This window comes from Panthera onca, chromosome C2 (assembly GCF_046562875.1).
Source record: "Panthera onca isolate mPanOnc1 chromosome C2, mPanOnc1 haplotype 2, whole genome shotgun sequence".
NCBI lineage: Eukaryota > Metazoa > Chordata > Mammalia > Carnivora > Felidae > Panthera > Panthera onca.
Genome location: NC_138347.1, coordinates 16035870 through 16061786, shown reverse-complemented (window position 1 = coordinate 16061786; position 25917 = coordinate 16035870). Strand labels below are relative to the sequence as shown.

Sequence of the window (25917 nt, the reverse complement as noted above, 5' to 3'; positions counted from 1 at the left end):
TGGCAATTACATTTGTTTACTAGAGGCAGGAGAATCAAATGTTTGCCTTCTATCACGCAAACTTTACCTTCTATCATGGGAACAGATAATGCAAAAATTGAGAAATGAAGTAATATCATTATAAGCTTGGTATGCAGAGACGTGGATAAATAGCCAAAGAAAGAGCTAAAAGTTGAAAATGGTCACCACTGGAGCAAGACACGTGAGAAACTGGATACTGGTGTACGAGAGTGGACTGGTTTTTGTAAGAAATCATGGAGAATTATTTGGCCTATTAAATTATGCATGTATCAACTTTGACGAAAATAAAAACAAAATTAAGAAGGAAAAATAAGCAAAAATGAACAGACAATTCACAAAGAAACTCAAATGAACAGCATATAGAACACATGCCTAAACTTAATTAGCAATTAGACCATTTCCATTTAAAATAAATAAATAAGTAAGTCTAACAATATTAAATCAAATACTAAATCTGCCACCAACTAAGCACAATTAGTTTGGAGAGAAACCTGGAAACTTGAAAATGTTTAGTAAAATTGACAATGTGTATACAACACGATTGATCCACTCTGGCTTCAATCCTAGGAAACTTTCGTACAGGCCCAGAAAAAAACCATGTTTGACAAAGTTAATTACAGTGTTGTTTATAATAGTGAAAATCTGGGAAGGATTAAATGTTTACCAATAGATATTTATCCATTCCAGATAGGATATTTATATTTTCATGTAATACTCTCTCTGGCAATTAAAAGGAACAAACTAACTTTATATATATGAAAACATAGAGTGAAAATTTTAAGTGAAAAAAAATGTGAAGAACCATATGTCCAACCCATTACCAGTGAAACAAATCTGGTAACACACAAACCATATGCTGCTCATGATTATCTGAATGTAAAAGCATAAAAACATTGACTAGAGACATACTTGCTAAATTCATGAGAGCAGTTAAGTTGGAGGAAGGGTTACAAAATGGAACTGAAGGCGAACATCCACTTCAGCTGTAATATTTTAGCTCTTATATTTAAAAACTCTTTTGGGGCGCCTAGGTGGCTCAGTCAGTTAAGCGTCAGACTTCGGCTCAGGTCATGAGCTCACAGTTCCTGAGTTCGAGCGCCACGTCAGGCTCCCTAGTCAGCGTGGAGCCCAATTGGGATTCTGTCTTCTTCTCTCTGCCCATCTCCGTATCACACTCTCTCTCTCAAAAATAAATAAACATTAAAAAAACCAAAAACAAAAACAGTAACACTCTTAAAAACTCTTTTAAGGATGGGAAATCGGCTCTGCAGATTTTGATTTGCCAGTCTCCATAACCGTGTGAGCTAATTCCCTATAATAAATATTATATTTAACATACATATTAAATAATAACATATAGTATGATATAATATGTACTTAAAAAGGTAAAATAAAAACTTTTAAGGAAACATGAAAAAGTACTATTAATTGTAAATTCCAGGTGGTAGGTACTTAGGGTTTTAAAAATGTAAACTATATTTTTCTGTATATTTATTACTCAAATTTTAAAAACTAGATGTAAAAATGTTTCATTGGGAAATTTCAAAAATTGACTCAAAAAGAATGTAAATGCCTGAATAGCCTAATAACCTATAGAAGATGATCCAAAACATCAGAGAACCACCCACTAATAAAAACACTAAGCCCAGCCAATTTTATGGATGAGTTCTACCAAATGTTCCAGAAACAATGTCCTAACTCATCCCATGAGGATAGCATAATCAAAACAGAGCTAGATTATAAGCATTCCAAATTCAGCAGGGTATTAAAAGAAAAATTATCTTGCCTCAGTGAGGTTTATAAAAAGAGTGCATGTATGATTTAACATCAGGAAGGTTATTTTTATAATATACAACAGTAAAAAAATTAAATGAGAAAAAAACCTTAAGTGTTCAGTTAATGTAACAAAGGTAAAATTTAGTAACCATTATGTCTTTTTTTAATTCTTTGCAAACAAGGAACAGAAGAAAACTTCTAAATGTAGAAAAAAGAAAAAAACCACCCCCCTTAGTCAAAAACAATCGAGGATGCCCTGCATCAACTGCTAATCCATAAAATGAAACAAATTTAAATACTCGAAATAAGAAAGCAAATATCAGCAGGTGCAGATTATATAACTGTTCACTTACAAATTCCAAAAGCATTTACAGAGACTGCTAGAAAGAAGCCCCGATTTGCCTCTCCGCCTCCGAAGCCCCTCCCCCCACTGCCGAGCTTGCGCACGCGCAATTTTGGCGCATGCGCGTGGGACGGAGAGAGAAGCGGGATGGCGGCGCCGGGTCTCCCGACGCCGCTGCACGGACATGTGGGCCGGGGCGCCTTCAGCAATGTGTACGAGCCGGCGGAGGATACGTTCCTGCTGCTGGACGCGCTCGAGGCGGCAGCGGCCGAGCTCATGGGGTGCGAGGAGGGCGAGGGTCCCAGCGGGAGAGGGCTCGGGCGTCCTAGAGAAGCGGTAGCGAAGGAGGGCCAAGGAAAGGACCGACGCTGTCTGCCGGGAGAGGAGGCAGTGTCAGCCCACTTGGCGAACACTGAGACCAGAACGCCGTTATTAAAGATTTGCCTGTAGATACATGTAATGAGCGTGCCAGGGATCTGTCTACTTTTGCCATTTGTTTTGGTCTCAGGAGCTCCATAGCTCCCTACCACGCTAGGATGGATCTTTTCCTTCCAGCTGTTAGTATGCAGAACACAAAGCCCTGGAGCGCAGCGATACTATAACACGTCCAAAAACCAACATTGCTTATTAATATTACATTTTTTAGTAAATGTTAAAAGCCGTGTGGCACTTAATTTACTCAATACACAGAAGCACCCTCGAGCAATGGAAGAGCACAAAAATGAAACGAAGTGAGATACTGGCTTGGGGAAGTATTTTTAAACCCATTGAAGAGCATGCTCTGTAGCAGTTGCCTGTTAGACTTGTGTGGCTACCGAACACCTGAAATGTGGCGAGTGCGACTGCAGAACTTAATTTTTCATTTAATTGTTAGAAATGTAAATAGCTACATAGCTAGCAGCCTATAGAATTTTTCCCAGCACTTTATAAATGTTAAAATTGACTTGTTGAAGTGCCCCCATAAATTTTAAGTAACATTAAAAAATGAATACCTATATTGTAATTTTTTAAATGAAAGGTATTTGAGTAATTAGATTTATGTAAAGATCAAGACTTGAAATTGGTTTTCTCAAGATGAAACAGCTGTTAGGCTTTAAAGATTTATATTGTGTTTCTTTATCTCTTAAATCTGGTCAGATATAAAATGTCCCAACTCTTATTAAACTAGCTTTTCATTGTAAACGATGGAACTTTTGGATTTACTGGAATATAGAACGGAAAAGTACTGTTTTTATAACTTGTCTTTTAGTCTTAAGATATCCCAGAAAGATTTACAAGCACAAATTGCATTGCAAAGTATGCTGTGAAAGAAGTTGATTTTGTTATAAAGTGGGATTACTTCTAGTCTTGGAATTCTAATTGTTTATGAAACCATGATAGTTATTTTCAAATAAAAGCCGCCTGGTAAGATTCAACAGACCTTCCCACAGAATAATAAAGGTTTGTCAGATGATGTGGACGGTTCCAAAAGTTAGAAGCAGCTAGCATTTTTTGTTGGATACTTGAGGAGTTAGGTGCTAGAAAGTCTCTCCCTAAGTCTAATCAAACCCATTTCTGTGATGGAGATAATTGGTGCTTTTGATGCATATATAAGATCATAGGCAGGGAAATAAATTCAATTGAAGGATAAAATATAACAGTTTATTCAAAAGCATTTTAAAGATTATTGTTAATATTCTAAAACCAGATACTCTGGTATTTTCCCAGTTCAGCATATAGCTGTGCAAATATGGAATTTCTTTGCTGCTCTAAATCTGTTAGTAGAAAGGGGGAACTTTTTTTCCCTAGGATATGCTGATCAATTTATGAATGTTAGGTACTTTTAAATGATGGAGAAAACCTCGTTCATAAATAAATATTGTAATAACACTGACCCTGTCATTTTAGGAAATACTAAACCAGAAGTTCCTTGTGGGAAGGGCTGATGTCTTTCATGTTAATATTTTCAATACTCAGTTTTATTCCACAGTTTTTATGTAATGTTTTGTAGAAATTAATTGAAAGCCATCTATGTTATGAACTCAAATTACACACCCCAATTTTGAGTTAAATAGTACTAAATATGCAGAAAGCAGTGTCAGAAATTAGCATGTTTATAATTTTTTTTTATATTTCCATATATTTGCAGACAACTGATGATGCTGGAGAAATATATATTAAAAGTAGGATGAGAGTAATTTTCTGTAATGTGTATTTTAATCTTACTACACTAATATTTATTTTATTTTGCTTTTTTTAGAGTGGAAATATGCCTTGAAGTAGGGTCAGGGTCTGGAGTGGTATCTGCATTCCTAGCCTCTATGATAGGTCCTCAGGCCTTGTACATGTAAGTGTAAGTATATCAAATTTATCCACTTCCTCCGCTAAGAAATTCACTAGGGGTGTGACTACTTGAACGGAATCATTTTTGTAAATAAATAATATATATCTGAAAGGGTCTATTTAAGTGTAGTAAGGACTCATTGTAAATTATTCTTCCCTAAAAATTGTAACTGCATGTTCAAAACTGTTCCATCATGCTACATAATTATAGAGGCAACAAAACAATTTTAGGTCATTTCTAAATTTGAATTTTTTTTTAGGTAAACAGTCTGATTACCGGAAAAAAATGAAAGCTACTTAAATTTTTAAAGAAAATTTGAGAGTATGGAAACTATAAAGAAGAAAATAAAAATTACTTCAAAATTTTATCATGGTCCAAATGTGTTTCCCTCTTTTTTTCCTCATTTTCTATGTTCTTCATTTAATATTGTATCATGAATGTTTTTCAAAAATTCCTTTTAAATTTCATTTTGTGGGGGGTACCTGGGTGACTCAGTTAATTGAACATCCATCTCTTGATTTCAGCTCAGGTCCTGATCTCACGGTCATGGGATTGAGCCCCAAGTCAGGTTAAGCATGGAGCCTGCTTGGGATCCCCTCTCTCCCTCTCTCTCTGCCCCTGTGCTGCCTTCTCTCTCTCTCTCTCTCTCTCTCACTCACTCTCACGCTCTCTCAAAATAAATAGATAAACTTTTTTTTTTAATCTTAAGAAATATTTCGTTTTTGGTGGCTGCATAGTATTCATTGGATTTGTAATTTATTTATTTTTACATCGTCAATCTCGATGTTTTATTTTATTTTTTTTTAATTTTTTTTTTTTAACGTTTATTTATTTTTGAGACAGAGAGAGACAGAGCATGAATGGGGGAGGGGCAGAGAGAGAGGGAGACACAGAACCGGAAGCAGGCTCCAGGCTCTGAGCCATCAGCCCAGAGCCCGACGCAGGGCTCGAACTCAAGGACGGTGAGATCGTGACCTGAGCTGAAGTCGGACGCTTAACCGACTGAGCCATCCAGGCGCCCCTCAAGGTTTTATTTATTAAAGTTTATTTACTTATTTTGAGAGAGGGAAAGAGCAGGGGAGGGGCAGAGAGAGAGAGAGAGAGAGAGAGAGAGAATCTCAAGAGGATCCACACTACCAGTGCAGAGCCTGACACAGGGCTTGAACTCACGAACTATGAGATTATGACCTGAACCAGTATCAAGAATCAGACACTTGGGGTGCCTGGGTGGCTCAGTCGGTTGAGCGTCCGACTTCGGCTCAGGTCATGATCTCACGGTTCGTGGGTTCGAGCCCTGGGTCGGGCTCTGTGCTGACAGCTCAGAGCCTGGAGCCTGCTTCAGATTCTGTGTCTCCGTCTCTCTGTGTCCCATCCCCGCTCATGCTCTGTCTCTCTCTCCCTCAAGAATAAATAAAACATTAAAAAAAAAAAAAAAAAGAATCAGACACTTAACCAACTGAGCCACACAGACGCTCCTGGATTCATAACTTAATAAATTCCTTCAGATGTGTATGCATGTATATTTTTCTACTCTTGCACATTTATGTCAATATAACAACCTTTTTCATTAATATGACAAGTCTTTGTTCTTTTCATTCACCATTATTAAATCATTTTCATTTTTTTCTAAATTTGCTTTATGTAAAAGCAGTGGAACATTTTAAAATTTTTCAGTAATAGATGTACCTCCGGGATGTAAGATACAGTTTTCTTTCTTTTCTGTTTATAGGTGCACTGATATCAACCCTGAGGCAGCAGCTTGTACTCTGGAGACAGCACACTGTAATAAAGTCCACATTCAGCCAGTGATTACAGACTTGGTGAGCTGTTAATCCTTGTCTAATAATAGTTCATTTCCTTTTCAGATAATGTTAAGATGATTTAGGTCAAAGAAGCTTGAGTCATAATTAACTTCTAATCCACTAAATAGTATACCCCATCATTTTCAAAGTAAATTCTTGATTGATGCAGTCCATCTTGTCCACAGTTCAAAGGGAATTTCTACTGGTTTGTATGGATCCGTCATCTTTTGGATAGAAGTGACAGAGAATCCAGTACAAACTTAAGTAAAAAGAATGGGTGGCTTCAGGCACAGCTGGTTCCAGGAACTCAAATGATAAGACAGGCATCTTTTTCTTAGCTCTGACCTTCTCTCTCTATTGGTTCTATTTCTAGGTAGTCCTTAATTTCATGGTAACAGGATACTTGCGTGTCTGTATCTTATTCCTCAGCAAACAGCTTCTTCACCACCACCCACCCCCAACCCCCCTCATGGTAAGAAGCTCTTTCTATTCAGTTAGTCTGACAAAAGCCCCAGAATGAGTATTGCTTGGATCAACTTGGGTCATATGCCATCTCTCAATCTCTCACTATGACCAAGGAGGATTGAAATATGGAGATGACTGGTTTAGGCCCAGTGATTTGCATGGGATCACTGAGGTGGTTTTGCCCTTTAAAATTTTAACTTGTTTCTTTAATGTGTCCATAATTAGTATTAAATATGTTTTTGATATAATAATAACACTTTAGAGATACAAGAAATTCAGAATATCTTTTTTTTAAAACAGAGGTAGAAACTGAGGTGAGATTCATTTTTTAAAGTCACATAACTAATAAAGTGATAAATCCAGAATTTTAAAAAAAGTTTTTTTTTATTTTTTATTTTTATTTATTTATTTTAAAAAAAATTTTTTAAATGTTTTATTTATTTTTGAGACAGAGACAGAGCATGAATGGGGGAGGGTCAGAGAGAAAGGGAGACACAGAATCTGAAGCAGGCTCAGGCTCTGAGCTGTCAGCACAGAGCCCAACACGGGGCTTGAACTCACGGACTGGGAGATCATGACCTGAGCCGAAGTCGGACGCTCAACCGACTGAGCCACCCAGGCACCCCAAAAGTGTTTTTTTTTTAAGCTTTATTTATTTTTGAGAGAGAGAGAGAGAGAGCATGAGTCGGGGAAGAGCAGAGAGAGAGGGAGACACAAAATCCGAAGCAGGCTCCAGGCTCTGGGCCGTCAGCACAGAGACTGATGCCAGGCTCGAACTCACAGACCGCGAGATCATGACCTGAGCTGAAGTTGGACGCTCAACCGACTGAGCCACCCAGGCACCCCGATAAATCCAGAATTTAAATCCAGATCTTGGGAATCTAAATGTAGGTGTCTCACAACTTTCAGGACATGGCTCGTGGTAGCCCATGCCAGAGTCAGCTCTTCATGCTGACGTGTGGCAAAGAAAGAAGAGGTGAGCGTGAACATAGGTATTATGATCAATATACAAAACTCTACGTTTGTTTATATTCAGAACACTAGGCATAGATTATCACAATAAAATCATTGTTTTGGGTAACTAAGCTTACCTGTTTACAAAGTAGTACTTTTGCTTTGTTTCTTTTTTTAGTTTTAGAAGAAAGACTTTTTCAAATACATCGTATGCCTTTCCTTACATTCCTAAAACAAACTAAACATAACGACCTTTTACTGACTCAGGGCCGTTAATATGCACATCATTTATCATCCTGTGCTGTGATAAAGAGGCTTATTCAGGTGTTTCTGCCTTCACGCTGAGGGGCTATAGCCTGCAGAGATTTGAGTTCTTATTTCCTCTCCTCCTCATCTTCTCCTTTTACCTGCTTTATGCTGTCTTATTTTACTGCTACCTGTTAGTGGCATTTCCTCTCTCTCTTCATGTGCTCTGTGCTAGAATACCAAACAAGTGATTTAGTTAGACTTGTATTTAAACTAAGAGTTCAGGGGCTCTGAACAAGTACCTCTCATGAATAAATAGCACATGTTTTGCTATACGGATTTAAAACTTCTTGTCAGAGGCCTCTTTGCTTACTTCCAAGTTCTTGGATCTGTTCTAATGCTCTGAGACCACACGAAAGCTGAATATGAGTGGGTGAGGGATGCCTGTGATTAGACTTTATATCAGTAATTTTCTCATTTAAATCCATTTTCTTTTAAACCACATTATTTTCCATGTTGTTTCCTTTATTTAAATCCATCAGTTTTTTCCTTCATTTAAAATCCAGTACTGCAATGATTATTAGTATATAGTACCTCAGGGCCATTGTAAACAATTGCAAAGCAAATTCTTTTCTAGTTTCCTTACTGAACATTTCTGGAAAATTACCTTCCGGACTTCTTTTTACAATGTGAGAAGCTTAATTTCTTTATGGAATTGAAAATAAAGCTCTCGGCTGTTTCAGCTGTATTTCCTCACTCTCCAGTGTTGCTCCTAAAGGGAACAGCAGATTAACCTTAGTCATCTTCTACCTGCAGACAAGGATGCATCTTCATTACTTTCCTCAAAAACGGCACTTTTCTCTTTTGAAAAGAATGGAGAAAAAAAAGTTACCTTACAACATCTCCTCAAAGACACTGTTCCAGTGTTCTCTTTGAACTACATAGTTAACAGGCTTAAAAATGATAAAAGTAGTATTTCTTTTAGAAACAGGGTAAAATGGAAGCTCTAAGGCAGTGTTTCATAATGTATGTAAATAATAGGCCAGTGATGTGCCCAACATTAGAAGGTATGGCTGAGTTTTAAATAACTTTGAATCATATAATGTCAAAGCTGTTTCCTCTTTAATTCTCTTTCAGCCATTGTGATTACATCCAGGAGAAGGTCTCAGTTTGTTGTTGTTATTTAACACCTTCTAAACACTTACAGATGTCTCTCTAATAGAGACAGATGGCTTGGGTCACTCTCAGCCTGGCAACAGTAATGATTAACTATAACTTTTTTTTTTAACTCTTATCTCATTTATCCTTGTAGTCATTTCTATTTCCAGAAAGTAATAGTGATTTCCCTTTACAGCAAATTTATTTAACAACAAAAAAAAGCCCATTTAAAGAAAAATAGTAAAAAGTGGTAAGTGCGTGTGCATAAATGGGGAAATTGCAAGAATGTTAATAAGAGAGCTAACACTTTGGACACTGCCGTGAAGTACCTCAGCTATTCCATCTCAAGAAACAACCTCAGAAGTCATGGGTGAGAGTCTGTACAAAGTGATAATTGAAGTAAATGGCTTTAGAGGTGAGAACCCACCCAGATACCGTGTTTTCACTTTACTGTGCCTGTGAAGGTGCAGGGTGACATGACCAGACACGATTTTTTTAAATACTTACTTAATTCAATCATCAGAGGAGTCAAAGGAAGAAGACTTTAAATCACATCTTACCCTGAAAAATACCCTAAAAAGACATTTTTATTTAAAAAAAAAAAAAGACATTTTTATTGTGGTTTCACAGAAAATTGGAACCCAGTTTAAAGATTTACAAAATGCCAAACAATTAATGTTTTCAGTGTCTCTTCCACTCTTTTCAGTCCTTTCTTTGGTCTCTAATTGTTCCAGCCAATACATTTATGAGTCATTAAAGAAGTAGAAAGTAAATATATATATATATATAATACATTACACCTCGATGATAGAAAACGTTTAAGTTACAGCTATAGCCTTAAAGTGTGTGCATATCTATGTAGAACATAGGAGTGCTCGCTTTCTTATTTAATCTTGTAAAAGTGAACCAGTGTGTAAGCATTAGCTGTTGAAAAACAGAGGCTTTCTTGAACATTTTCTGTTCATTCTGATAGTTTAATTTCATATTTTTAGGTAAATGCGTATAATCTTTATATGCATGAATGAAAATGTAAAAATATTAATCTCTATCTCTGTCTACATTTTTGGCCCTCTCACACATTTTTCTCTACATGGGAGGAGAGTATTTTTAAAGATATATTTATTTATCTGTTTTAATTCCGAGTCCAGCTTAAAATTCTGACTATTGAACATTTAGGTCAAAGGCTTGCTACCAAGATTGAAGGAAAAAGTTGATCTTCTGGTGTTTAATCCCCCCTATGTAGTGACTCCACCTGAAGAGGTAAGACATGGAACAAATAATTATTAATGTTTTCAGCTATTTTCTTTATAAAATCAAATGAACTTCATTATGACATTAGTCAACTGCTGATTAACACAGACTGCTCTGATATTACTCACAATTGTCAATAATTGAGTATGTCGGGAGACGTAGGAAAGGAATCTAAAACTAATGAAATATAGTGACCCATATTCATCCTTAAAATTCCCATTGAAATCAGGCCGTGTGTTTAAATTTGCTCGTGTGTGTCTTTTATCACAAATGGCAAATTTGCAAAAGAGCATTTCTAATCATCCTTAAATTCATATAGTAATTATTTCTGAAAGTCTCAGTTTTCCTCCTTTCACAGGTGGTGGGGGAGGATTCTTATTTCAGGTAGGGAAAAGAAATCATCTTGGAACAGATGATTTGGAAAATCTTCAATAATGAAGAGGTAAATCAACCATTTCCCAATTTAAAGAGAGAATGGTCAAGGCAGACAAAGTTTAGTAATGGACTAAGGCTAGCTTAACTAAATCATGGTCTACAAATTTCTGGCAAGACTGTGAATGCAGAGGAGATTCTGGAAACATGGGGATGCAAACAGGCTTCCTTTCTTCCACATTCCCATGACTGAGCTATGTACTTGCTTCTCCTGAGCCTTACAGCTGCTGGGACATACAGATAATTGAGTGTAGACAGCACCTTGGGCTATTTTGCAGTCCCAACAGAGAGAGCTAGCGTCATCATTCCCATGAGCTGAGCTATTAGCTGGGGAGCAGAATCACAGTGCAGCACAATGAAGATCTCCTGGAGCCTAAAAACATATTTTACAAAATAAAACCTTAGGAAAGGAATTAAAAGAGAATATGGTCTCCGTGAAGACCTGAATTAGTGTTCTGGAAACCAGATGAAAGATTTCAGTGCATAGAGCATGAAGATAAAAAGAAGGAAATCATGAAAGTAAAAGATAAGAGACTTAGAGGTTAGATCCAGGAGATATAAAAATAATAGTTAAGTTTGTGTCTATAAAAAATTTTGGCTGTGCTTAATAGTATACCTAGAGACACGAGGTTAGGAACCTCTGGCTTGTACCTGTGAGCTCTGAAGGAACAGGAGCAGGTCTGGCAAGGCTCAGGTAGCAGGCAAACAGCAGACCACCAAACATGACTCCTCCTTGTAAAGGTGGAAACCCTCCCTTTGTGGCCTTAAGAATGTGCCTGGTGCCAGGAGACCTTCCTGTAAGAGCATTTCTAACGCAAGCAGATACACCTGGCTGAGCATCCCTGGGGAGGCGTATGAACAGGGTCTAGCACAGAGAGATCCTGGTCCATTCTGGAAGAGAATGACAGGAGACAGGCTTGGCACAACCTGTCATTCACCATGCACTCTGTCCACAGACCACTTTACCTGATAAAACATCCAGGGAATGGGCTCCACCAAAATAAAGGGGTAAACCATGGAAGAGGAACACATGAGCCCCAGAAAAAGAGGTGATTCTAGGAATGCCAGGAAGGGGACATCTCCAGGAGGAAGGAACTGATAAGTTTCCCAATATGATTAAATTTGTGGAAATTGTATTGAGAAGTGTATGGTAGATATGGGAATAATTTAAATTAGATACAAAAAAAGTAAGTAAATGAACACTTTGGCTGCCCATCAATAGCTACATTAAGATATGCTAACTTTTCCATTATAAAATTGTAGACAGCCATTAAAAGAGTAAATTAGAACCATACCTGATCACATGAAGAGCTCTCCATAAAGTGTTGATAATTGACAAAAGCAAGATATGGTGCAAGAATGTAGAACATAATCCTGTCTTTGTAAAACATGGACAAAAAGGAAAAACGTGTGTATATAAGATGAGGGAGGAACAGACCAGCAAAACAGTAAAAGGGGAAAGTGCAGTTCTTTCTAAGGCAGGTATATGAACATATTTCCCTTATTTACAAAATAATATATGTATATAGTTAAAGGCATAAAGAAATTTATTTTAATGGAGAAACATGCCATTTTATATGAATAAAAGCAACAGGCATGATTTATACAATTAATTTAAACTATAGATATGGAAAGAAAATAATTGTTAGGGTTAAAATATTTTTTGAATTCTTTAGTTTTGAAACAATATACAATAAGAATCTAACGATTTTTAATACTGTATGAACTCTCACGGGTTTTGCTTCTACAATAGAATTAGATTGTTACAGGAAGAAAATGCTTTGGTGAGCCTTTATATTATTAAATGGATTCCTTAAAAAAGGTCTATATGATTCATACTTTAATCTAGAAAAGAGCCAGATGCAGTGGGGCATTTTGAAACTAACTTCCTGCAAAGTAGATATTTTATAATATAGGATCTCTCTTTTAGTTTCTTCCTGATTGTTCTATATTAAGTATAAGAATTACCTATGTCTATCAACATAAGCATTGCAGAAATAGTAACAGCTATTACTAAGCACTTGATATGTACAGGGCCCTGTTTTCAAACTTTAAATATATTTCTTCAGTTATTCCTAAAAATGGAAAAAAATAATTGTTATAATTTTACTGTTGAAACTATTGTTTTCCTGGTTTTATAGATAAGGGAGGAAACTCATAAAAATTACATATTTACATAAGATCACATGGCTAGGAAACGGTGGGGCTCAGATTCAACTTTACTGCCTCCTGGACAGCAGTAAAATATAAAGTGTATACAGTACTTGCTTGGTAAATGTTACTTGTCAAAAAGATTCTGTTTGTGATTCTAAATGTAACTGTTTGTGATTCTAAATGATTCTAAATGAATAGATACAAAAGTCTTTTCTAAATGGTCACAGGTGGGAAGTCACGGAGTAGAGGCTGCTTGGGCCGGTGGCAGAAATGGTCGAGAAGTCATGGACAGGTTCTTCCCACTGGCTGCAGATCTTCTGTCACCAAGAGGATTATTCTATTTAGTTACCATTAAAGAAAATAATCCAGGTAATACAGACCAGTTTATCTTTTAACCACTGACTGTGCTGAAATCATAATTTAATCATGTTAAAGAGTATAATTTATAAAGTAACCTGAAATATTGTCAATATAATCACTGACAACAGCTCATACAAACATAACATTCATCTTGAAAGAAGAGAGAGATTTTTAAGACATAGTTTTTCTTGGTTTTAGAAAGTACTGTTTTTTTTTTTTTAAGGGGGGGGCGCATTTTTCCCTCAATTAATAAATTAATATTCAGACACAAAATCTGTAATTTCTTCTTTTAACACCTCATCCTGAATATTTTGAATTTTGTCTCCCCCTTGTAATCTTCATGCCCTTGACAAGTTGTGCTACGTAATGTTCAGTTCAGGTGAAGTTCCATCATGAAAGCTATCTCATGGTATGGATGTTGAGATCTTGGTTAGATTACTGTGTAACTAAACTGACCTGAGTCCTTCTTCTCTTTCTGTACACAAGTTTGATTTTTATCTTTACCTTATGTTCTCAGCCCCTTAAATCACATCATGATGACTAAGTTTTGTTTCAGGTTGTTTGTAGCTCCATTTTCTTAACTCAGTCTTTAGTATTATTTATTTACAAAAGGGAAGATGTTGCTTTTTTCAATGTGCCCAAAAGAGATAAGCTACTTCCTTCCACTGTGTACTGTCACTATACATTTGCCCACCTTCACTGACTTTTTTCATCCCAGAGGAAGCGTGTGAGGCCAAGATTGGAGCCAAGCAGCTGAACAAATCACTTGCTGTAATGACAAGTGTAGTTCATGTTTCTGTTGAGTTCGGAGTAGCTTCCACGGCAGGGCAGGGCAGGGCCTTTCAGTCTGATTGAGACTCTCAGCGACACCTTGAAAATACAGAGTGCTCCCATCTGACTCAAGTCCATTTTAATAGAAATTTACTTGGAATACATTGTTTTCGCAGATGAGGAGAACTTGCAAATCGTCTGTCTCTATCATCTTATTAAACTGTTTAGTGATCATACCGTCTTCACCAGATGGTTTTAATTGGATTTTACCTTTTGTTTTAATTTTCATTTTAGAAGAAATTTTGAAGACAATGACAACAAAGGGTCTACAAGGGACTGTGGCACTTTCCAGGCAAGCAGGCCGAGAAGCCCTCTCAGTCCTGAAGTTCACCAAGTGCCGTGTATTGTGCTGAATGTGCGTATATTGATAATATAGATGATGTTGAATGTGTGTATGAATATATGGAGAGAGAGAAGCGGAATATATTCAGCATGTTGTGAAACTGAAGTCACTTCTTGGTTAACAAGTATAGAATTGTCAGGTTATACAGAAGAAGGTAGAAGGATATAGCATTCCCTTTTACCCAGGAATCAAGTCTATGGAAATTTTTGCATAAGTGCAAGTAAATGCGTATCCAAGATATAGTATGTGTATTTTACATATAAAACCTGAATGTGAGTCACCTATCCAGCCACTAAACATGAGTTAGGTTTGTGTACACTGAACCTGAAGGGGTTCATAATGTACCATCAAGTGAAAAAGAACAAATTACAAAACAGTATTATCCTGTATGTATAATTTTAAAAAACCAACAGAGAGGGCATGTCTATATGTCTATATAAGTAAGTCTCATGGGGAGCCTGGGTGGCTCAGCTGGTTGAGAGTCTGGTTCTTGATTTTGGCTCAGGTCATGATCCCAGCGTCGTGGGGTTGAGCCCCATGTTGAGTTCTGTGCTGAGCCTGGAGCCTGCTTGAGATTCTTTTGCCTCCCTCTACGCTTCCCCCCTGCTCACATGCTCTTTAAAAAAAAAAAAAGAAGTCTCAGAAGGGAAATGGCAGGAAGGAACAGAGGGACTTTCACTCTTTTATGGGTTATTTGCACAACCCCAGTTACTTGTATAATTTTAAGAAGGTTTTCGTTATTAAAATTTTTTTTTAATTTACTTTCACTTGCTCATTGTCTCCATTCTATTTCTATTATTTAGAATGCCTCCAGCCTCCATGTTTCTTACTGGTCAGATTTTTCCTACCTTTTATGCTTTTGTCATATACTTCTATCTTCTTCTTGCATATATCTTGCAAACTGCTATACATTTTTTCTTAGATCAAGGAGAGTTGTATATAAACAAACTCACAACTCTTAGGTTAATCACACTTTTAAAAGCTGACAAAGGGGTGCCTGGGTGGCTCAGCCGGATAAGCACCCGACTTCGGCTCAGGTCATGATCTCACGGCCCGTGTGTCCGAGCCCCATGTTGGGCTCTGTGCTGACAGCTCAGAGCCTGGAGCCTGCTTCGGATTCTCTCTCTCTCTCTCTCTCTCTCTCTCTCTCTCTCTCTCTGCCCCTCCCCTGCTCAGGCTCTGCCTCTCAAAAATAAATAAAAACATGAAAACAAAATTTAAAAACTGACATGCATCTTTTAGGAAATGCCAAATTACCTTTACTAAGTTCAGGAACCTCTTCTTCCATAACTTCTATACCATTTAAAATAATATTTATCAAACTCAAAGAACAGGACTATAGGATCTGAGTGAGCAGAATCTAGAATTAATTTTTAATTCGGCTACGTTTAGTGTCACTTGGAGAAGCTTTTTAAGATTATAAATTCCTGAATCCCACCACAGACCCGTGGAACCCTCTGCTGAGCAGACCCAAAACCTGTACCGTTTAAAATGTGCTTCCCCCTGTTACTTAAGGTAGCCCACCAAATTTTAGAACTACTGTTTTAAATAGCATTCTTATTTAATCCTTAGGACAATCCACAGAAGGAGTGAAATTACCTTTGATGTTCAGAAAGATTAACTTGTTCAAAGGAGCTCAGTAGTGAAGGGTCAGGCCAGTATGGCAGCACTTAGACACAGGTCGGATTCCCAGATGCTTTCTTTCCATTTGCTTGTGCTGAAAGCAGCAAAGATGCCAAAATTAGTATTTACTTAAGTCTAATATCTGAAAATCTATTCTCCTTCCCAGAAATAGTGCCATCTGAAATCTTACAGCCAATCTCTTGTATCCCAGGGGAAAAAAAAAAAGGTTATGAAAAGCTTAGAACTTTATTGTGAGCTTGGGGAGTGGGGTCTTGAATATTTTCAGATAATGTTTGAAACACTTTAAAATTAGCATAGAGGACTTCTGTCAGCTTAAATTAGAAACATAGAAATAACTTCAAAAACTCCAAAACCTCACTTGTATAGTTGTTATGGAGTAAATTGTGTCTCCCCAAAATTCATATGTTGACATTCTAGGCCCTAGTACTTCAGAATGTGACTGTGTTTGGAGACAGGGCCTTAAAGAGGTGACTATGGTTAAATGAGGCTGTTAAGATGGGCCCTGATCCAGTCTGGCTGGGGTTCCTACAAGAAGAGGAAATCTGGACATGGGGACACCAGGGCGGGGGGTGGGGGCCGGTAGGGACATGGAGACACCGGGGCGGGCAGTGGTTGGTGCTTGGACACCAACAAAACCCTACAAGATGCAGTGAGAAGGTAGCTGTCTGCAAGCCGAGGAGAAAGACTGCGGAAGAAACCCAACCTGCCGGTGCTTTGCTCTGGGACTTCCAGGCTCCAGAACTGTGAGAAAATACATTTCTCCTAGGGTCATGGTGACTAGGAGACTAATACAATAATTAAAGACAGGGAAATACCTGCATTTCTACAAACAAGAGAAAACAATACTAGTGTGAAAAGTGGATGCTACGTCCTGGTGGTCAGTAAGAACCATGGCCCTGAGCCTTCAGGAGGAGAGTTGCAAATCCAGCTCTTTTTGTGTCAAAAAGAGCTGTTAAATACAGGAAAAAAGAAGACCTGTAAAACCGCATCATTTGGCCCAAGGGAAGCAACAAAAAAAACTTAGTACCTTGAATGAAAAGAAAAACAGTAATAATCTGTGAGAAATCAGACCCTGGGTCTGTGCTACCCTCTGCTGTAGGATTTAATTCATATCTATATGAGGCAGCAACATTAACGTGAAAAAACTAACATTAAAATGATCTAAACTGTTGATCATGGAGAAGCTACAATCAATGAGAACAGAAGGAAAAATTAACAGAATTGGACACCTAAGGAATATAAACAGTGGAATTGCTACGTTCAGATTGTGGAATGTTTGACGTGTTTAAAGAGTTAACATAATCAAAGAAAAGCTCACAAGAAGATGCTGTTTGGAAAGAACAAATTGAAGTCAACTTTTAAAAATGAGAAATAGAGACATGGAAGTGCATTAGTGTTAATTTATACTCACCAAAAATACACAGTGTATTTTAAAACTGTTAATATTGCATTCCAAAATTTAGTTGTAGTTCTTTTTTTTTTTTTCTTTTTCCCTCATACTTTCCCTCATTCCTTTTTCTGGGGAGAAAAAGGAATACAAATTGAGACAGGACTGAAAAAAGAGAAAAATTAGGACAGGACTGAAATGACTCAGGAACAGATGAAGAGAAACACAGCCATGTTAGGAACCCTTATGAATAAATGTAAATCATCCTATGTGTAGTTGATTCATACATGCACTAAAATTACTTTACATATAAAATAACACAATACATACCAATGTCTATATCCATCTGTTTTCATTTTTCTTTTTATGTAAACTTTATATTGAGGTGGAACATACCTTATAGACTGTATAGTCTAGTTTGATGGATTTTTATAAAGTCAACATCCATTTATACTACACCCAAATCAAGAAACAGAACATTACCAGCATTCCAGAAGCTACACCAGATTTCATTCCCAGTCATGAATGGGAGATTTCCCCAAGGGAAACCATTGTCTGGCTTTTTGTGTTAGTCTATTTCTGCATAGCTGACGACTGTAACTTTACTGGTGTTGGTGTTAAACAACACAAATGTATTGTCTCCCAGTATCTTTGGGTCAGGGCCGTGGGTATAGTGAGCTGGATTCGCTGCTTAGAATCTCTCCAGGCTGTAGTAAAGGTGTTGGTCCTGGCTATGATCTCATCCAGGGCTCAAGGTCCTTTTTCAGGTGGTTATAGGACTAAAGCTGCTGTTTTCTGGCTGTCAGCTAGGGACAATTCTCACCTACAGGCTTCTCTCAGATCTTTGTACCATAATCACCTCCACAGTTCACAAAATGGCTACTTGCTTCTTTATGGCCAGCAGTAGAATTTCTCTACCTTCAAAACTACAGGAGGGCCTAGAGGCCCTTTTAAAGGGCTCACCTGGATAGGACAAGTTCACCCAATATAATCTTCCTTTTATTTTTTTAAAAATTTTTTATGTTTATTTAATTTTGAGAAAGAGCATGGGGGGCAGTGGATGGGTGCAGAGAGGGAGGCACAGAATCCAAAACAGGCTCCAGGCTCTGAGCTATCAGCACAGAGCCCGATGCGGAGCTCAAACTCATGAACTGTGAGATCACGATCTGAGCCGGAGTCGGACATTCAACTGACTGAGCCACCCAGGCACCCCCCTTTTATTTTTTTTATGTTTATTTTTAAGAGAGCAAGAGACAGAGCATGAGTGGAGGAAGGGCAGGGAGATAGGGAGACAGAGAATCTGAAGCAGGCTCCAGGCTCTGAGCTGTCAGCACAGAGCCGCACGCGGGGCTTAAACCCACGAACTGCAAGATCATGACCTGAGCTGAAGTCATATGCTTAACCGACTGAGCCACCCAGGCACTCCAGTGTTCCTTTTAATTAATTAATTCAGACTCCACTGTTGAGGGATGTTAATTACAACTGCAAAAATTTTTTGCCATTGCCATTTAATGTAACGTAATGACAGGGGAGAAATCAAGTCGTATCCACAAGTCCTACCCACAGTCAGAGCGTGGGGATAACACAGTGCATGTACAGCAGTCGGAGTGAACCTTGCAGGCCATCTTAGAATTCTGTTACGTTCCTTATACTATAGATTAGGTCTTCCTCCTTTGAACCTATGTCCATGAGTCATGAATTCTTTCACTCAATAGTGTTTTTATGAGATTCTTCTGTGCAGTTGTCTATGGCAACGATTTGTTGATTTTCATTTTTTGTATATTCATCCTTATTATTTCTATCATATGACTATATCAAAATTTATCTATTCTACTGTTGAACATTTGGATTCCTTCTACTTTTTTTCTGTTGTGACCACATTTGTATCTTCCAGTGCACATGCGTTTGCATTTTCTGATAAATATATACCAACGAGTTTATCTTATCTTAAATAAGAACAATTTTTCCAGAAGTTATTTTCTAAAAATGAGAAGCAGAATTCATAAAATCAAAACCCACCATGGACAGGATAAATAGCTAAAAATAGAATTAGTGAACTGGAGAAAAATTCATATAGTGCCACCCACAGAGACCAAAGGAAAACATGAAGGAGCAATAATGATTATGAAGGATAGAATGAAAAGGTCTGGCAAAACAAGAGTCCCGAAAAGTATGTAAGAAAGGCAATATTTGGAAAGATCATGGGTAATATTTTTCCAGAATTGACTTTTAAAAAAGAAGATAGATTCTAGAAGCACAAACAAAAAGAAAATATGCTAGACATATAGCAGTGACATTTCAAAACATCAAAGGCAAAGAGCTCTTAAAAGGTAATCAAGGAGGGATGGATGCCTGGATAGCTCAGTTGGTAAAGTGTCCGATTTCGGCTTAGGTCATAATCTCGTGGTTCATGAGTTCGAGCCCTGCGTTGGGCTCTGTGCTGACAGCTCAGAGCCTGGAGACTGCTTCAGATTCTGTGTCTCTGTCTCTCCCTGCCCCTCCCCTGCTTGCATGCTGTTTCTCTCTCTCTGTTTCTCTCTCTCTCTCTCTCAAAAATAAAAAATTAACATTAAAAAAAAAAAAAAGGCTTTAATCGAAGGGAAGGTATAACTCACTCTCCAGCAGGGGCTGGCAAACGTTTTCATCACTAAGATATTAGAACACAGCCATGCCAGTTCACTTATGTGTTGGGTGGGGCTGCTTTGGCCTCTAGTGACAGAATTGAGTAGTTACAGCTTAGATCCCAGAAACCATATGGCCCACAAACCACAAAGTATTACTATTTGTCCCTTTAATATGTTTGCCAACATTGCTACAAAGAAACTATAAAGTAACAACAGATCTCTTGAACAGCCTCACAACAAATGAAAGCCGGAGGCTAGTGGGATAACATCCTCAAAGTGTTGGGACTAACAGTCTATCTATTTTGTTCCAACAAAACTTGCATAAATGAAGGTTTAGTTTTGTTGTTGCTGTTTTTTTGTTTTGTTTTTTGAGAGAGTACACACAAGCGGGGGAGAGAGACTGAAGGAGAGAGAGAATCTCAAGCAGGCTGGTGCTGTCATCACAAAACCCAATGGGGGGTTGCGGGGGGGGGGGCTGGATCCCACGACTCTGGGGTCATGACCTGAACCAGAACTAAGAGTCAGACATTTAACTGACTGAGCCACCCAAGTGCCCCACAAATGAATGGTTTTTAAAAGTAATTAATTTAGAGATAAAAATGACAGAGTTTACCAACAAGAGATCTACAATAAAGAAACTTTTAAAAGACGTATTTCAGGAGAAAGGAAAAACATCCCAAAAGTCTCAAATGGAAGAATTACTGATGACAAATAAAATGGAAAATATGTATATAAATGCAAACAAACATTATATAAAATACTATTAATAATTATAGTGTGGTTTCTGTGGTTTGAAAATAATAACTAAAATACTGAAAACAGTTGCATATAAATTAACTAGGGCATTTGTTAAGGGTGAAAGTATTCTAAGTCTTCTTTGTATTATTGTTCAGGAGGTAAAGATATGACTTAATTTTGATATGCATGTGTGGTAGGCTCAATAATAGCCCCCAAGATATCCATGTTCTAATCCCTAGAGCCCTGTGAATGTTACCTTATATGGCAAAAGGAACTTCACAGATATGATTAAGGATTTTGAGATGGGGAGATTACCCTAGATTATCCAGATGGGCCCTGAGTAGAATCACAAGTGTCTTATAAAAGACAGGAAGAGGGAGATTTTAAATCAAAAGAGGAGAGGGTATTATGATCATGCTGCTGACTTTGAAGAAGGAGCAAGGGACCACAAGCCAAGGAATGCAAGGAATGAGCTCTAGAAGCTAAAAAAGGCAAGGAAATGATTCTCCCCTAGAGCCTCCCAAGGGAGTCAGGCCCTGCTGACACTTTGGTCTTGGACCGGAGAAACCCATTTCAGACTTCTGGCCTCCAGAACTGTGAGAGAGTAAATATCTGTTGTTCTAAATCACTGAGGTTGTGGTAATTTGTTCCAGTAACCCTAGGAAACCAATACAGTATCGTCAGAGTTCAAGGGCAACTATGAAAATAGTAGAAACAGGAGAGGTAAGCAGCAAATTAGAAAGCAAAAAGCCTAATTAAAAAAAATAAGAAAAGGGGGCGAATCCAAAGGTAAAGTGATAGGGGGTGCCTGGCTGGCTCAGGCAGTACAAGCATGCAACTCTTGATCTCAGGGTTGTGAGTTCGAGCCCCATCTTGGGTGCAGAGATTACTTGAAAATAAAATCTTTAAAGAAAAAAAAAAAAAAGATAAAGTGATATAATTTAGAATACCTCCATTATCCAAATAATGGAAGTAAGATATGTAAATAGATATTATGACTGATTTTTTTTTTAATTTCAATTATAGTGATGATAAAAGACTTGAAGTGTAAGTACATTTTAAGACTGGAAATAGAGGGATGGAGGAAGATACATCAGACAAACCCACAAGGTGAGATAGCTACATTAATAGTTGACTGTACTGGGTTGACTAGTTCTCACCACCCCCCACCCCCGGCCCCACTCCCAATTCATGTCCAACCAGAACCTATCAGTGCGATCTTATTTGGAAAGAGGGTCTCTGCAGATGTAATCCAGTTAAGAGGACATTAAGGTAAGGAGGGGGCAACATGGTAGAGAAGTAGGGGGAATCCATGCTTCCTATGTTCTCAAACAAAGAAGTGTAGAAGCCAAAGGACTCTGAACACCAGAGTCTGGGAGGAAAAGAGACTGAATCTACTAGGAAGAAAATGGGAAAGCTGGAAAAAAGATAGGTGGGTAACTGCAAACTGGGGGAGATAAAAAAGGCTGCATGGGCACGGAGTGGAGGGACCCCCTTTGCAGAGAGACGGAAGAAGAGAAACAGTGGCTGGGAAAGTGCAGGACCCTATCTGGCCAGGAGAGAGGCCTTGGACTGAGGCTGAGAGGGATCCCATCTCTAACTGGGGGGCTTTCTTCGGACTGGGGCCAGCTCCCTGTTTGTGCCCCTGGGGAGGAGGGGAGCTGGGCCTGGGTGCGGTGGTAGGTCAGGGGCTCAGTCCGCAGCTGGAGAAAGCGGTTCCCTCCCTGGAGGACTGCGCCATAGCACAGAACTGCCTGCGTCTGCCACCCTGGGGGCTCGCAGGGGGGGCAGCGGCTCTGAGTCCGCAGTAGGAGAAGTCGGTCCTCCCAGAAGTGTGGCGGCACAGACAAAGCCAGCCGGGGCCACACATCGCGCACTGAGAGGCGCTTTCCCAGCGCCAGAGCGCACGGAGCGGGACTTTGAATCCCAGCCAAGTGCACGGTCAGGGGAGTTGGCCAAGCGAGAAGGACCTCCCCTTCTGCGCCCGCCGCACAGTGCGGTGACTCAAACGGAGTCCACCGGGTGGGCTCCACGGAGAAGAGACTGGGGATCACCATTCCATTCCCCACCCCCACCCCCACCCCCCACCACGACCAAGGCGGGGCCTCAGGGATCACTCCCGGACCCACAGTAGAGGTGGGTTCAGAATACGCCAAACCCCGCCCCCTTGCACTGGGTAACTGCTTACCCACCCGAGGGGCACCGACCCTGCGGACAGCTCCTCCCGACCAGCCACGCAGCATTGCCTGGATTAACTCTGGGTCAATTCTGGATATACAGATATATTCTCCCCCACCCACCCGCCCATTTCTCCTCCTTATCTCTTCCCTCCCCTAGTCTGGTTACTCAGGTTATTGGTCTGTCTAAACAGACAAATTTAATCCGTTGTCTTGACACATGTGCTACACCTCCTTCTTTACCACCTTTCTCTCTGGAATAATCAAGCCGTAGAGTTTCTCTGTCTGGGTAACCGTATCTTCGTTTCGTTTTCCCCGCCTCCTTCTTTATTTCCCTTTCTCTCTCTCCGGATTAAGCCTTTTAGTCTCTCTGCCTAGTCCATGTTTATTCTTTCTTTTCTCCCCCGCTCCTGTCATTTCTCTCTTTGTATGTTCTCTTCCATGGCACCGCCTCCACCCTCTTCTGTACTTGTAGTTGGTGTTTGGGGTTTTTTTTTTTAGTCTTTAGGTTTTTGTTTTTGTTTATTTGTTTGTTTGTGTTATTTGTGTGTTTGCATGTTTTTGTCTCCTGTTTGTCTATCTGTTTTCCTTTACAGGGATACTCCAAGGAACAAATCAAAGCACACCTGGTGGAGGGTCCAAAATATCACTAAGAGTAGGGTAATAAGATAACCAAAGTCACAACAACAGAGAGCAAGTAACAATCCCCGAGAAAACACCTCCTGAAGGGCCAGGCCCAGGACGTGTATGACCTTTAATATAGCAGTGCTCACAGGTGCTCACAACAAGCTTTTAAAACGTGTAAGGGACAGAAAACTAGCCAAAATGACAAAATGGAAGAATTCTCCTCAAAAGAAATTCCAGGAAGTAGCGACAGCTAATAAATTGATCAAAACCGATTTAAGCAATATAACAGAACAAGAATTTAGAGTAATAGTCATAAAATTAATTGCTGGGCTTGAAAAAAAGCATAGAGGACTGCCGAGAATTTATTGCTACAGATCAAGGGACTAAAAAATAGTCATGATGAATTAAAAATGCTATCAATGAGGTACAAAATAAAATGGAGGCAGCCACAGGATGGATTGAAGAGGCAGAGGGGAGAATAGGTGAATTAGAAGATAAAATTATGGAAAAAGAGGAAGCTGAGAAAAAGATAAAAAAAAATCCAGGAGTATGAGGGGAGAATTAGAGAACTAAGTGATGCAATCAAATGGAACAATATCAATATCATAGGAATTCCAGAAGAAGAAGAAGAGAGAGAGAAAGGGGTTGAATGTGTACTTGAACAAATCATAGCTGAGAATTTCCCCGATCTGGGGAAGGAAACAGGCATTGAAATCCAAGAGGCACAGAGAACTCCCTTCAGATGTAACTTGAATCGATCTGCACAACATATCATAGTGAAACTGGCAAAATACAAGGATAAAGATAGAATTCTGAAAGCAGCTAGGAATAAACGGGTCTTAACATACAAAGGTAGACACATAAGGGTAGTAGCAGACCTATCTACTGAAACTTGGCAGGCCAGAAAGGAAAGGCAGGAAATCTTCAATGTGATGAACAGAGAAAAACATGCAGCCAAGAATCCTTTATCCAGCAAGTCTGTCATTCAAAATAGAAGGAGAGATAAAGGTCTTCCCAAACAAACAAAAACTGAAGGAATTCACCACCACTAAACCAGCCCTACAAGAGATCCTAAGGGGGATTCTGTGAGTGAAATGTTGCAAGGACCACAAAGTACCAGAGACATCACTACAAGCATGAAACCTACAGACATCACAATGACTCTAAACCCATATCTTTCAATAATAATGTTGAATGTAAATGGCCTAAACGCTCCAACCAAAAGACATAGGGTATCCAAATGGATAAAATAAATAAATAAATAATAAGACCCATCTATTTGCTGTCTACAAAAGACTGATTTTAGACCTGAGGACACCTTCAGATTGAAAGTGAGGGGATGGAGAACTATCCATCATGCTACTGGAAGTCAAAAGAAAGCTGGAAAAACCATACTTATATCAGACAAATTAGACTTTAAATTAAAGGTTGTAACAAGAGATGAAGAAGGGCATTATATAATAATTACAGGGTCTATCCTTCAGGAAGAGCTAACAATTATAAATGTCTATGCACTGAATTCAGAAGCCCCCAAATATATAAAACAATCACAAACATAAGCAACCTTATTGATAAGAATGTGGTAATTGCAGGAGACTTTAATACTCCACTTACAACAATGGATAGAACATTTAGACAGAGAATCAATAAAGAAACAAAGGCCCTGAGTGATATATTGGATCAGATGGACTTGACAGATATATTTAGAACTCTGCATCCCAAAGCGACAGACTATACTTTCTTCTCAAGTGCATATGGAACATTCTCCAAGACAGATCACATACTGGGTCACAAAACAGCCCTTCATAAGTATAAAAGAATTGAGATCATACCATGCACACTTTCAGACCACAATGCTATGAAACTTGAAATCAACCACAGGAAAAAGTCTGGAAAACCTCCAAAAGCATGCAGGTTAAAGAACATCCTACTAAAGAATGAATGGGTCAACCAGGCAATTAGAGAAGAAATTTAAAAATATATGCAAACAAATGAAAATGAAAATACAACAATCCAAACGCTTTGGGATGCAGCGAAGGCATTCCTGAAGGGAAAATACATTGCAATCCCGGCCTATCTCAAAAAACATGAAAAATCCCAAATACAAAATCTAATAGCACACCTAAAGGAAATAGAAGCAGAACAGCAAAGACACCCCAAACCCGGCAGAAGAAGAGAAATAATAAAGATCAGAGCAGGAATAAACAGTATAGAATCTGGAAAAACTGTAGAGCAGATCAATGAAACCAAGAGTTGGTTTG

At 38.6% G+C, this 25917-nt stretch overlaps 1 protein-coding gene and 1 long non-coding RNA gene across 4 annotated transcripts; one reads left to right on the top strand and one right to left on the bottom strand.

Moving 5' to 3' along the window:
• The first annotated feature begins 2243 nt into the window (after positions 1 to 2243).
• Positions 2244 to 22058, top strand: HEMK2 (HemK methyltransferase 2, ETF1 glutamine and histone H4 lysine). 3 transcript variants are annotated; one of them, XM_078452859.1, is made up of 8 exons: positions 2244 to 2421; positions 4380 to 4466; positions 6193 to 6283; positions 6639 to 6737; positions 10265 to 10348; positions 13153 to 13294; positions 14351 to 14471; positions 21879 to 22058. In XM_078452859.1, the coding sequence occupies exons 1-7, from the start codon at positions 2288 to 2290 to the stop codon at positions 14467 to 14469; spliced, it is 756 nt and encodes a 251-aa protein (XP_078308985.1). In that variant the 5' UTR covers positions 2244 to 2287; the 3' UTR covers positions 14470 to 14471; positions 21879 to 22058. The 3 variants fall into 3 exon arrangements, with proteins under 3 accessions (XP_078308985.1, XP_060496337.2, XP_060496339.1); XM_060640354.2 differs by lacking the exon at positions 21879 to 22058 and having other exon boundaries at positions 14351 to 15095; XM_060640356.2 differs by lacking the exons at positions 6639 to 6737; positions 21879 to 22058 and having other exon boundaries at positions 2246 to 2421; positions 14351 to 15095.
• On the bottom strand, positions 10784 to 17595 carry LOC132683916 (uncharacterized). Its single transcript, XR_009612466.2, has 6 exons — positions 17515 to 17595; positions 16059 to 16176; positions 13980 to 14155; positions 12067 to 12145; positions 11423 to 11662; positions 10784 to 11144 (listed from the first exon to the last, which is right to left on the bottom strand). It is a non-coding gene; the product is annotated as an uncharacterized LOC132683916 (long non-coding RNA).
• Positions 22059 to 25917: the final 3859 nt, after the last annotated feature.

What these genes read in the sequence shown, in the direction of transcription:
- HEMK2 (XM_078452859.1), top strand. Translation starts at nt 2,288, where the DNA reads ATGGCGGCGCCGGGTCTCCCGACGCCGCTGCACGGACATGTGGGCCGG. An exon ending in GGTCCTCAGGCCTTGTACAT is followed by an intron (nt 4,467 to 6,192) that starts GTAAGTGTAAGT and finishes TTCTGTTTATAG; the next exon opens with GTGCACTGATATCAACCCTG. An exon ending in CATTAAAGAAAATAATCCAG is followed by an intron (nt 13,295 to 14,350) that starts GTAATACAGACC and finishes TTTTCATTTTAG; the next exon opens with AAGAAATTTTGAAGACAATG.